Genomic DNA, 12,516 nt, shown 5'->3' with positions numbered 1-12,516 from the left:
TTTGGCAAGGGGAAGGCAGCCAATGGGGAGTCTCACAGGCCAGATGCTATTGGTCTACAAGCCTTTTGGCCATTTGGCTCCTTTTGGCCCGTGAGCTGGAGGTTGACCCCAGTCAACCCCAGTTTAGCTCCTCTATCACTGCATCTAACTGTATAGGCTATTAGAAGTGTAACAGGTTTTGATATAGTGACTTATGAAGCCTCTGCTTGAGCCTACAGCAAATTTATTCTGTTCTACCCAACTGTTTTAGTGGTTTTCATAACAAATAGAACATTTTTCTCTCATGGAAGACCAACCATTCACTGACTTGCACAAAGATGGATTGTGCTTTGTTCATATTCAAGATTTTCAATTCTACATTGATCAAAATTTAGTCATTTTCCTTTTGTAGACCTCAAACTGACATAGGGAAGTCAAAGATCCTTGTTTGGATACTGAAAGTACTTTATCTTACCTTAATAGGACTAAGGAATTTGCAACTCCCTCTCTTTTACATGCAGACAACTATAAAGGGTCCTGATGCCTTGTCACAGCCACTATCTAGATGAATTAGATTGTGTATAGAGGAGAGATACATATTCCTTATCTTATTGCAGTTAAACTATACTTTGAGTAAAAGCTATTTCTCTAACACTTCCAAGAAGTGTTCCAGTTTCTTGAAATCTGTAAGGCTGTGGCATGAAGAATTGTAAATGCCTTTGCAAAATATTCCTCAGATACAAGGTCTGGTTCAGGCACACAGTTTGTTAGGACAGCATGTATGTCAATCCCCAGTGAAGTATGATGAAATCATGACATCTGTTCATGAGGAACTGCTTGGCAAACCGTTTCGTGAGTGCAAATATGCAGAGAACCACTAAGAAGTGGTCTGAGGAGTGTCCACTGAACTGTACAGGCTGGTACATTCCATAAGTATGCATTTGTACTTCAGGCCCATCAGGACCACACCTTTCCCTTGCAGAAAGGCTCAAAAATCTCTGTATGTGGGCAGTACCATTTCTGACTTCTCAATAAAGGCTGTCTTATAGTCTTGTAAAAGTGTCCTTGAAGGCCATGTGAAAAGCTTCTGTGATGTGAGCAAGTTTACAGTCTGTGTTAAAAGTCTTTCTCTTAGAGCGATAATAATTATGGTTCTGTCTAATCATGGTTTCCACTCCAGTTTCCTCTTGGAAAGAATAATAATAAAAAAAGTTTAACTCTTAGTGTGGCTGTACGCAAGCAGGGAGGCTGCTCTGACGTGTTGTAATTCCAGTTTGTGGGAGCAAACTTGATTAATCAAGTCTGCTGATGTGTGGCAATTACTGTGTTCCAGCAGCCTCCCATGCCTTGTGTAACAGCATCCCTGCACTTCAAACTGGTGGCATGGGTGCTTTATCTAAAACTTGTTTGACAAGCTTTAGATAAAGTGACCCCGCTGCCATTTTGAAGCGCAGAATCACTGATACACGAGACACTCCGGGCGCTTTAATTAGAGCAGCTCTGGAAGCCGATCTAATTAAAGTGCCCTCCCCCACTCCCAGAGCGTGTGTATAAATGTCTTTAGATTCCAGATATGACCATCCTTAATGTCTTTTGGTGGAAGATTCATCTCAGGATGAATTTCTTCTTGTTAAAAGAAAAAGCCTCCTGTGACTTACAGTTCATATAAGGGTGTGTCTACGTAGCAAAGTAAAGATCTGAGGATACCCTGTCCTAGTTTAATCTACCTAGCATGGGTCAGAATAGTATTGAAGATACTGTAGTAGTTTCATAGTTTGTAGGGTCGGAAGGGACCTTGACAGATCATCAAGTCTGACCCCCTGCCATGGCAGGAAAGAGCACTGGGGTCAACTGACCCCAGCAAGGTGTTCATCTAGCCTCCTCTTAAAGACCCCCAGGGTAGGAGCCAGCACCACTTCTCTTGGAAGCTGGTTACAGATCCTAGCCGTCCTGACTGTGAAGTAGTGCCTGCTGATGTCTAGTCTGAATCTACCCTCTTCCAGCTTGTGACCGTTATTTTTGGTCATTCCTGGTAGTGCTCGGTGTACCAATATATCAGTGGCATGTCGGATTGGCACCGATAAAAGGAAAATTAACATTATTGGCAATCCGTTTTTTTTGACTGGTGTAGCTGATAATGTCACTGATAAATGCTGTGTACATGTGCATGGCTACAGCATGCACGTGGCCAGGAATGCAGCCCAGCAGCTTGGAGAGCAGTGTCCAGCCAGTAACTCTGTGGGGGGGAGGGGCATGGGGAGGCAGATAGAGGCCCCCATGATGAGGGAGCAGATAGAGGCCCCCATGATGAGGGAGGTGGGCAGGGGCAGGTGCTGCCCGGGCAGGGGCAGGTGCTGCCCAGCCAGGGCAGTGAATTTGATCCTGGGTGTGAGATGGAGCTGTGGGCAGCTTGTCCGGGGATCCTGAGACGGTGGAGTGGGATCAATGGCTCCCTGCCACTGCATGCATCTGTAGGGGAGGCATGCGGGGCATATGCCTCCCCAGTTTTGTGTGTGTGGCGAGGACGGGCTGTGGCCTTGGGGCCAGGGGCTGTGCCAGCCTCTTCCCAACGGGGTGGCTGGGCCAGGGCTGTGCTTGGGGTGAGTGGGGGTAGGGCAGGCATTGGCAGTTCTGGGAGGGGTGGCTACGGGGTGGGCTATAGCCATCCCAAAATTCCCTGTAGCCACCCCTCCCAGTGTTGCCTCTGCATGCTCCACCCCAACCTGCCCCAAGCACAGCCCTGACTCAGTCCCTGGCTTCAAGTCTGCAGTGAGCAGCCTGCTTTTGCCTCACACACAATTTCGGGGGGGGGGCACATGCCTCCATGCATGCCTCCCCTGGGGATGTGCACAACAACAGGGAGCCAGCTCCCACCTACCGTACCTCTCGGATGAGCACCCCGCAGCTCTGTTCCTCTCCTGGGGTCATATTCACCGCCCTGGTTGGGCAGTGCCTGCCCCTACCCCTGCCTTACTTCCTCTCTCACCATGGGGACCTTGATCTGCCCTGACCACGCCTCTTTCTGTCCCCACACCTCTTCTCCCCCACAGACTTACTGGACAAACATTGCGCCAACCTGCTGGGCTGCATTCCTATCAATTGGCTACCAGATCAGTATTGGCTGATATGGCTGCTTAATAATTGGCCTTCGGTATTGCCCAAGAAAATCTTTATTGGTGCACCCCTATACAGTAGCAGGGGTTTTAACACATCCTAGCAAATGGAGAATAAATTCTCCTGGGGATCCTGGGCATGTCCATTAGATGTGAAGATACGCTAAAGCCCACGTGTCCTTCTCTTCATGGTGGGTGCATCTACATGTGCAATTAATATAAAGGAATAAACTCCAGTGCATATCATACTGGAGTTTATTGCTCCCAGGAATGCTGTTTGAATGTGCACCTGAGACTGCGCCATGTTGAGAGAAGGTGGAACAGCCCTGGCTGGCAGGGTGTCCCAGGGGTTGACCTGCCAGCCTGAGGCTGCTCTTGCCTGGTTCAACATGCTGCAGAGGGGTTGGCTGAGGCATGAGGGCATTTCAGTTCAAGGCTAGTAAGCAGGTAGCCCCCATACTGAAACACCCTGGTGCCTCAGCCAGCCAAGTCAGCATCTATATGTATGTTGCTTCACACTAAAAGAACTCTTCAGCAGGATAGTACTTGTATTTACAAATACCAACCTGCTGCAGAGTTTATTAGTTTACTGTGGCCTAATAGAGCCATACATGTAGACACTGAGATGTTTACTGTGGCACTAATTATGCAGCTCAAATTATGTACTCAAATCCAAGATGAGGGACTTTTCTCCTCACATTGAATGGGGGGGAAAAATTTTGTCTTGGATATGAGTAAATACACTGTCTTTTCTGCAGTGTAAAACTGAATGAAAAAAAAAAAGAATTAAAGCTAAGAGGTGGCATTTTCCAATGGGTGTCATGAATCTAAAATATTTGAGAAGCACTGATGTAAAGGAATTCAGCAGTGCTACAGCTTTAGTTTTATTTTAAAATGGTTTGCTTATTCAAACAAAGAAAACTTGTTCAAAGATATTTTGGAATAAAAGCAAGACGGTCTAGACAGTATGATTAGGGGCCTACCTAAATTGTGGTGGAAGTTCATGAAACAGCAGCACCTTTAAGCTCACTCTTTTTGCTGTGCCCACCTGACACTGAGTGGCTGAGATTCAAAAAATGCACCATTAAATGTCTCTCCTCCACTCAGCGGCCAGTGGAGGGGAGGCCCTCAGTGGCCAGCATGAAAGAGCAAGCTTGAAGGTGCCACTTTGCTGTGGACTTCCACCGCAATTAAGGTAGGTTCTTAGGTATGATGTTCTTTCAGTTATAACTCGCTTTTTGCTTGCTTAATTGTTCTTTGACTCTTGACCTGTGGCTTGGCTACAGATAAACATCTGCTTCCTTAGATGCATTCTTTGTTCATACAAAAGCTTTGCTTTAATACTTATAATCTTTCTTTATAGCAATTCTGTAGAGATGTTGGCTATTGATGTAAAGCTAAAATGACTTAACATAGAACATCGAACAACACCTAAGATGTGATGTGCTTCAGTGTATTCTGTTTTTTATAGACACATGAAAGCTTATAAATACCATAATAAAGTGGTGTCTGAACAATTTCTATATAGTGCAACATATTTTGGCATCTAGAAGTATTTATTTTGTTATGTTCAGTAAAAGAGGTTAAGCATAATCAACTTTTCATTCTAAAAATGAGTGAGTTTAGCAGGTTTTTTTGTTTCAGTTTGGTGTCATTAAGGTAGTTTTCAGTGATTTTTATTAACATTTAAATATTCTTGTTTTGCTTTTTCTAGGTTATCCTCTTCATGCACCTGAAGCCTACTTTCCCTATTTCAGGAAGCACAATGTCACATCCATCATAAGGTTAAACAAAAAAATATATGAGGCAAAGCGTTTTACAGATGCTGGTTTTGAGCACTATGATCTGTTCTTCATAGATGGAAGCACACCAAGTGACAGCATAGTGCAGCGTTTCTTGAACATCTGTGAGAATGCTGAAGGAGCTCTAGCTGTGCACTGTAAAGGTGTGTGAACATATTATATAGCAAGATATTTCTAAGCTTGCAGTACAAAATAAGAATACATTTCACTAATAATGAGGACTGCAAATTAGAAAATTATTTTCCTTGAGTTTTTGACACTGTACAGGTTATTTTTATCAGTTGAAAATCCACATTAAATTTTTCTACACTGTACTACGTTTTTCATTATTTGCCAGTCTGTGCTATGCATTTTTTAAATATTGCTTAGTATAGTATAACTTCGTAAATCTAGCATGCTCGGAACTGAGCACCTGCCAGAAATTTGAAAATTCTGGATTTTTGAAGCTAGAGTGGCGGCTGGTCATGGACCGGGGCGTGGGAGGGAGGGTAGTGGTGACCAGTACTGGAGCAGCAGCCACATGCAAAGTGGCGGTGGCAGCTGCCGTGTGCAAGCTTCCTCCTCCACTGCTCTGGGACCGGCCACCACTAGTCTCTGATGTGCCAGATTTTCAAGAATTCTGGATTTTTGATGTCCAGATTTATGAGGTTATACTGTAGTACTGTTATTACTTATGTTTGGTGAAAAATTCTCATTGATGTTTATGTCAGTTGGCTAGTAGCTGGCGAGGACTGGGTACTACTTTTGAATTTTGACAGTGGAATATGACTTTCTAAAATGTTAAATACAATTTTTCACGTACCACTTTAGCCTGGGAAAAATGGTATATATTGAGTACCTAATCTTGACCACACCATGTTCAGTCTTCATCAGCTATCTAGCATTGTTCTTTTAGCTTGCATTGATGACTTACTGAACTATTTATTTTTGATCATCTAATATAGTTTATGTATCCACAAACGGAAACTTTTAGGCAAGGGAGGTGGAAAGTTGGTCTAATAAAATTAGATCACTGGACTTTTCCCCTGGTCACATGTAAAATAAGTGGTTTCACTACTCTGTCTTTCAGTTTAAATAATTCCACAAATCAAGGAAAATAATAAAACAAAAATTACATTATTTTGTTCTTGAGATCCAACCTTTATCCCTTTGCTTGGGGTTACTTAACTTTCCAAGAAGTTGGATGGCAAGAATGCTGTTCCTTGATTAATGTAAATGGGTTGTTGTTCTGTATTAAATTTGAAAGTTGTTAGTTAAGTGAAAGTTCATGAATTTTGACAATACTATGGTTGATGCAGGAACAATAGCTACTGGATGGCTCTGCATTGTAAACTATTGTAAGTATTTTGTTGGAGAAGCAGACTTTTTTGTAAGTGAGACATTACACGCTAGGATAGAGTGCAAGGTTAGGAATAGGGCAAATCCCTACTCTACTGCTAACCTGCTTTTATCATGGTCAAGACACTTAACTTCTCTGTGCCTCCATATTCCCCCTCTGTAAAATCAGGCTGAATGTTATGTTTATACAGGTTTGTAAAGTGCTTTAAGTTACAGAGATGGGAAGAGATATGTCAGCTTGTATTTGTTACTAGCCATACACATTAGCTAACATTATATTAATAAGAAACTGCATGGATATTAATATATGATGATTCTGAAAAGTTTATGCAGGACCCAATCCTACAAGTATTTAAGCACATGAATGGTTACTTCCAGGTTTAAATGTTTGCTGAACATAGGTGGTAATTTGCAATGGAGGCACACTGACCCTCATCTAAACTGTCAAGTGGGTGCGAAACTGGTTGTGGGGTAGGATGCAAAGAGTCCAAATGAATGGATCAGTATCGTCCTGGTGAGATCTGGGCAGCGGCAGACCCCAGCGGTCAGTACTTGGCCCAGTGCTGTTCAACATCTTCATCAATGACCTGGATGAGGGGGTGGAAAGCCCACTGGCAAAGTTCGCGGACAGTACCAAGATATGGGGTTGCATGGACACACCTGCAGATAGACTGCAGATACAAGCAGACCTAGACAGGCTGGCATGTTGGGCAGAACAGAACCAGATGAGGTTCAACGCAGAGAAATGCAAAGTGCTGCATCTGGGAATGAAGAACCCCCAACAGACCTACAGGCTGGGCAACGCTAACCTGACCAGCACTACAAATGAAAGGGATCTGGGGGTAACAATAGACCCCAGCATGAATATGAGCCGTCAGTGTGACGCAGTAGCCGCTAGGGCCAATAAAACTCTGGCATGCATCAATCGATGCATTTCCAGTAAAACCAAAGAAGTGATTCTCCTGCTTTACTCAACATTGGTGCGGCCGCAGCTGAAGTATTGCGTCCAGTTCTGGGGGCCGCACTTCAACAAGGACATGCTAAAGCTCGAGAGGGTCCAGAGAAGGTCCATCCACATGATCAGAGACTTGCATGGCAAGCCATATGAGGAGAGGCTGAGGGATTTCGGACTTTTCAGCCTAGAGAAAAGAAGGCTGAGAGGGGACCTGATTGCGGCTTCCCGCTATATCACAGACGTGCATCAGGGGCTCGGTGAACAACTATTCACCAGGGTGCCCTGGGGGAAAACTAGAAACAACGGCCACAGACTCCTGGAAGATTGTTTCAGGATGACTATTAGGAAAAACTTTGCAACTGGGGTGTCCAGACGGCGGAACAAGCCCCCCCCAGAGGTGGTGCAATCATCTACCGTACAGGTCTTCAAGAGAAGACTGGATGGTCACCTGGCTGGGGTCACCTGACCCCAGATGTTTTCCTGCTCATGCAGGGGGCTGGACCCAATGATCCTTTGGGGTCCCTTCCAGCCCTATGATTCTATGATTCTAAAAACATTTTTAGAAACATTTTTTTGCTTGTAGTTACTAGTTTATTATAGGGTGTTAGCTAAACTTTTCATGTTTTATAAATCTTGTTTATAATTATTTTCTTTTTAAAACATTTGAACTGGAATGATGGAAATTAAAATAGTATTCGCTTTTATCCACTTTCTCCTGCACTTTAGTTTAACAGTTTATCACAATTTTAATAAAGTGATATAATTACAGAGATGTGATGCCAGGGGGGAAAGCATTTTCTATTTCAGAATGTTGAATTGCATGTGTATGCTTGTATATCAATATTTATTTCAATGCTTTTGCCTCTTGCAGCTGGTTTGGGGAGAACAGGAACGTTAATAGCCTGTTACATAATGAAACACTATAGGTTCACACATGCTGAAGCCATTGCTTGGATAAGAATATGTCGGCCAGGCTCTATTATAGGACCCCAACAACACTTTCTGGAAGAGTAAGTACAGCATCTTTTGTTATTGAAGAGGACCTACTGCTCCTAACCATTTTTGTCCATTTCTTTCCTGATCTATCTATTCTATCTAATCCAGTGGCAGCCAATCTTCTGGGCTCAGGGGCCAGATGAGTAGTATGGGGTCAATCCGTGGGCCTGATCCCATGTGGGGTCAGTCTGTGGGCACAATCCAACGTGTTAGCCTAACCGTGTGCACCTAGATCTGCCCACATGCCAACCTAATCTATTGTGCAGGGCCATATTTTTAGTTTGCAGGGCTCCCAACAGGTCTGGAAATATGGCAACAGGGGAGTGGCAGTTAATGCTGCAACTGCTCCCCTGCATTCAGATTTCCTTTGGGGACATCAGTGGGTCAGAAGAAGCAGCTCCACAGGCTGGATCTGGCCTGCAGCCTAAGGGTTGAGCACTTTTGATCTAATCTTTTAGGATGTTATCATGCTGCCCCATCACTATAATATCAGAGCATCTTACATGTAAAATCAGTACCAATTGTGGAGTCTTTAAAGGACTTTATGGAGTCTCTGGCGCTTCTTACTTTTGGGATCAAAAGGCACATCATTTTTGGGGAACGTAAGCCTGTGGTTATCAAAACAGGATGAATGTCAAATAGTATTTTATTGATGTAGCAACAAATATATTTTGCATGAAGGATCAATTTTAAACAACATATAAAAAAATAGACCATATAAAAATACAAAGTTGCATCTTCTGTGAGGAATACAGAGGCATAGGGAACAGGGTGGGTCAAACAAAAGCGGGGGAATGCCTTCCCTCCCCACCTTGCTTGGTCCATCAATACATCAGTTGGTGGGACAGGGTATTTATTGCACAGCAGAAGAGGATCCACTCCCAGCAATAGCTCTCAAGCTCCCCTAACTGGCAAGTACTGGCATGGCAAACTCCTGCACTGCTTTTATCCCCTGTGGACAGTTGCCCCTTGAACCCCTTGGAGGTGGTGCTCTCCCCTACCCCGGGGGTCTTCAAGAGGAGGTTAGATGAGTATCTAGCTGGGGTCACTCTTTCCTGCTTATGCAGGGGGTCGGACTCGATGATCTATTGAGGTCCCTTCCGACCCTAACATCTATGAATCTATGAATCAAGCCAGGAATATTTTAATTGGGCAGCAGCATTCTTCAGTACCTGTTGTGCAGTGAAAATAGCATATGTCTAGGTCCCCTGGCAGATAGCTTTATAGCTTGTTCACTAAAGTCAATGTCGAGAGTCCATTAAGGTTAGACCAGGTTGCCCTGCACCAAATCTGCATATACATTTTTGGAGCATCCCAGGACTTGTGACAAGAACACCCAATTCCAGTTATGGGGGGGGGCGCTAATTAGCACATGGATCCTTTGTTGGGGGTATCTGGAGTACACACACATACTGAGTAGTGCTCAGCTGGGCAGTCACCATGGCTTGAAATGCTGTTGACTACGGTGGGGCCCAGCCTAATGAATTATACAGTTAATCATAAGGCTTTTGGCTTTGGAATAATATCATGCATAGTTTGTATTATCTCTAAGTAGGTGCTAAAGTGCTACTTAAAAGTGTGCTAAAACTTGCATCATTTAAAAAAAAAAATGGTACCATGCATCAATTCTGGATAAACTAGGTGCATAGGTAGTATATTCATAGACGTTAGGGCTGGAAGGGACCTTGAAGATCATCAGGTCTGGCCTCCTGCCCCAGGGGCAGGAAGTCAGCTAGGGTCAAAGGACTCCAGCAAGATAAGCATCCAAGCGTTTCTTGAATAAGTCCAGAGTAGGTGTCTGCATCACTTCTGGAGAGAGTCTATTCCAGGTCTTGGGAGCTCGAACTGTAAATAATTTTTTTTTTATGTCCAGCCTAAAACTGTCTTGTGTGAATTTATGACCGTTGGTCCTTGTTTTTCCTTGGGGCGCTCTGGTGAACAGATGTTTTCCCAGATTGTGATGTACACCCCTTATGTACTTACAAGCAGCCACCAGGTCCCCCCTGAGCCTGCATTTTTCCCGACTGAAGAGTCCCATAGCTCTCAGCCTGTCTTCATAAGGCCTGTTCTCTTGCCCTCTGATCATGCGCGTGGCTCTCCTCTGGACTCTCTCAAGCTTCTCGACATCCTTCTTGAATTGCGGAGCCCACAATTGGATGCAGTACTCCAGCTGCGGCCTCCCCAAGGCTGAGTACAGCAGGAGGATGACATCCTGAGATTTATTTGAGAAGCATCTATGGATGCAAGCCAGAGTTTGGTTTGCTTTGCCAGCTGCAACATTGCATTGGTGGCTCCTGTTCATCTTGTGGTCAATCATGACCTCCAAGTCTTTTTCAGCAGTGGTGCTAGCAAGCGTAGTACTTGCCCTAAGCCCATACGCATGCTGCAGGGTTTTTTCCCCAAGGTGTAATACCTTACATTTATCAGTATTGAACATCATCAGATTAGTATCCGCCCACTTACTAAGTTTATCCAAGTCAGCCTGCATCACTAACCTGTGTGCAGGTGTGGATGCTATGCCTCAAAGTTTAGTGTCATCAGCAAACATAGCCAGTGCCCTTCTGACACCAATGTCCACATAGTTGATAAAGGCATTAAAGAAAACTGGTCCATGGACAGAGCCTTGGGAGACGCCACTGGTCACGGCGCGCCATAATGATTCACTACCATCAACCACTACTCTCTGGGTCCAACCTCAGAGCCAGTTTCCCAGCCATCGGACTGTGGTGTAGCCGAGGCCACAGTTGGCCAATTTTTCCATGAGGAGGTCGTGGGATGCCAGATCAAAGGCTTTTTTAAAGTCCAGATATATGATGTCAATCTCTTCTCCCTTGTCCAGGTGAAACGTCACCTGGTCATAGAAGGAGATGAGATTGGTCAGGCAAGACCTACCTGCGACAAACCTGTGCTGGCTATCCCTCAGGATGCTGCCCTCAGCCAGTTTATGCAGAAGGGTCTCCTTGATAATTTTCTCCAGAATCATACCGGGGATTGAGGTCAAGATGATTGGCCTGTAATTCCTGGGATCTATTTTCTGCCCTTTCTTGAAGATGGGTACCACATTGGCCTTCTTCCAGTCTTCAGGTACTTCACATGAGCGCCACAAGTTTTTGAATATTTTTGCCAGTGGTTGGGCTATGACACCTGCCAGCTCCTTGAGTACCCTAGGTGTAATCTGTCAAGACCAGCTGACTTGAAGGTGCCCAGCCTCTCAAGGTGATCCTTTACTAGATTAACACTGATGTTGGGTATAAATATACCCACACCCTGGCCGTCCCGTGTCTTGCTAGGCAAGGCAGTCCCATTGGACTGATGAAAGACCGACCCGAAGTACCTATTAAGCAGGTTGGCCTTTTCCTGGGTGTCGGTTATGAGCTGTCCCACTTGGTTCAGCAGGGGTCCAGCATTACCCCTGCTTTTTTCTGACTCCCTATATGTCTGAAAAAGGACTTTTTGTTATCTTTGATATGTGAAGCCAGATGGAGCTCGGTTGCACCCTTGGCTTTACTGATCCGCTCCCTGCAGGTATGGATAAGTGCTGAGAACTCCTCCTTGGTGGTAATATGCACATTGCTACAGCCTTGTTTAATGTCAGGCTTATTGTTTTTAAATTTGCTCCACACTTCCATATGCTCAGGGAGAGCAGGGTCTGACAGTAAGGAGAGGGGGAAGGGGCTGCCCCAGGAAAAAGTTATGGGGAACCAGAAAGCAAAGGGCCACCTGACACCCCAGACTTATTTTCCCTGCTGTAACAGTGGTAGGGGGACAAATTCAAGACAAACCTCCAATGATTAGAATCTGTACTTGGAAAATTATAATAAATTTATAAATTTTCCATATATGGAATCTTATTATTGGGGGGTTGATTTATAATCAAGATCATTTTCTATTTGAGTAAATATTGTATACAGTACAGACCTGCTTAAAAACTATTATATATTATTAGCAATAACTTCTGTACTTACTGTGACTATTGTACTCGTCTATAAAGTGTTTTGGTACAGGTAACATACAGGATAAAAATTCTTCAACTGCAGCAGAAAACATAAATTATCTTCATGGGTTTCCAACCCCCCTTCACTCTCTCTCGTGAGTTCTAGTACGTAAGGAAAAGGATTTAACTGGTACAGTTTATTTTGTCTCGTGTCCAGTGAGTTCAACACAATGCAGGAAGAAACAAAGGAGGTTTTTCTGAAAAGATTTATAAATAAATAAATAAAACAACTTCTACAATATATTGTTTGAGAGAAAATTAGCTTTATTAAGGCTGATTCAGAATCTGAATATGAAACTTTTAAATTGTGTACTTAGTTTACTTCAACATATTTAAGGA

At 44.0% G+C, this 12,516-nt stretch overlaps 1 protein-coding gene across 2 annotated transcripts in view; it reads left to right on the top strand.

Annotated features, from left to right (window-relative positions):
• Positions 1-12,516, top strand: part of CDC14A (cell division cycle 14A) — a 133,047-nt gene that overhangs the window by 80,624 nt on the left and 39,907 nt on the right. For both annotated transcript variants that reach the window (XM_014599770.3, XM_006273727.4), the window contains exons 9-10: positions 4,807-5,037; positions 8,059-8,197. In XM_014599770.3, coding sequence (XP_014455256.2) covers positions 4,807-5,037; positions 8,059-8,197 — 370 coding nt within the window. The remainder of the gene's footprint in view (positions 1-4,806; positions 5,038-8,058; positions 8,198-12,516) is intronic.

This window comes from Alligator mississippiensis, chromosome 5, assembly GCF_030867095.1.
Source record: "Alligator mississippiensis isolate rAllMis1 chromosome 5, rAllMis1, whole genome shotgun sequence".
Lineage (NCBI taxonomy): Eukaryota > Metazoa > Chordata > Crocodylia > Alligatoridae > Alligator > Alligator mississippiensis.
This window is presented reverse-complemented; position numbering and strand designations above follow the sequence as displayed.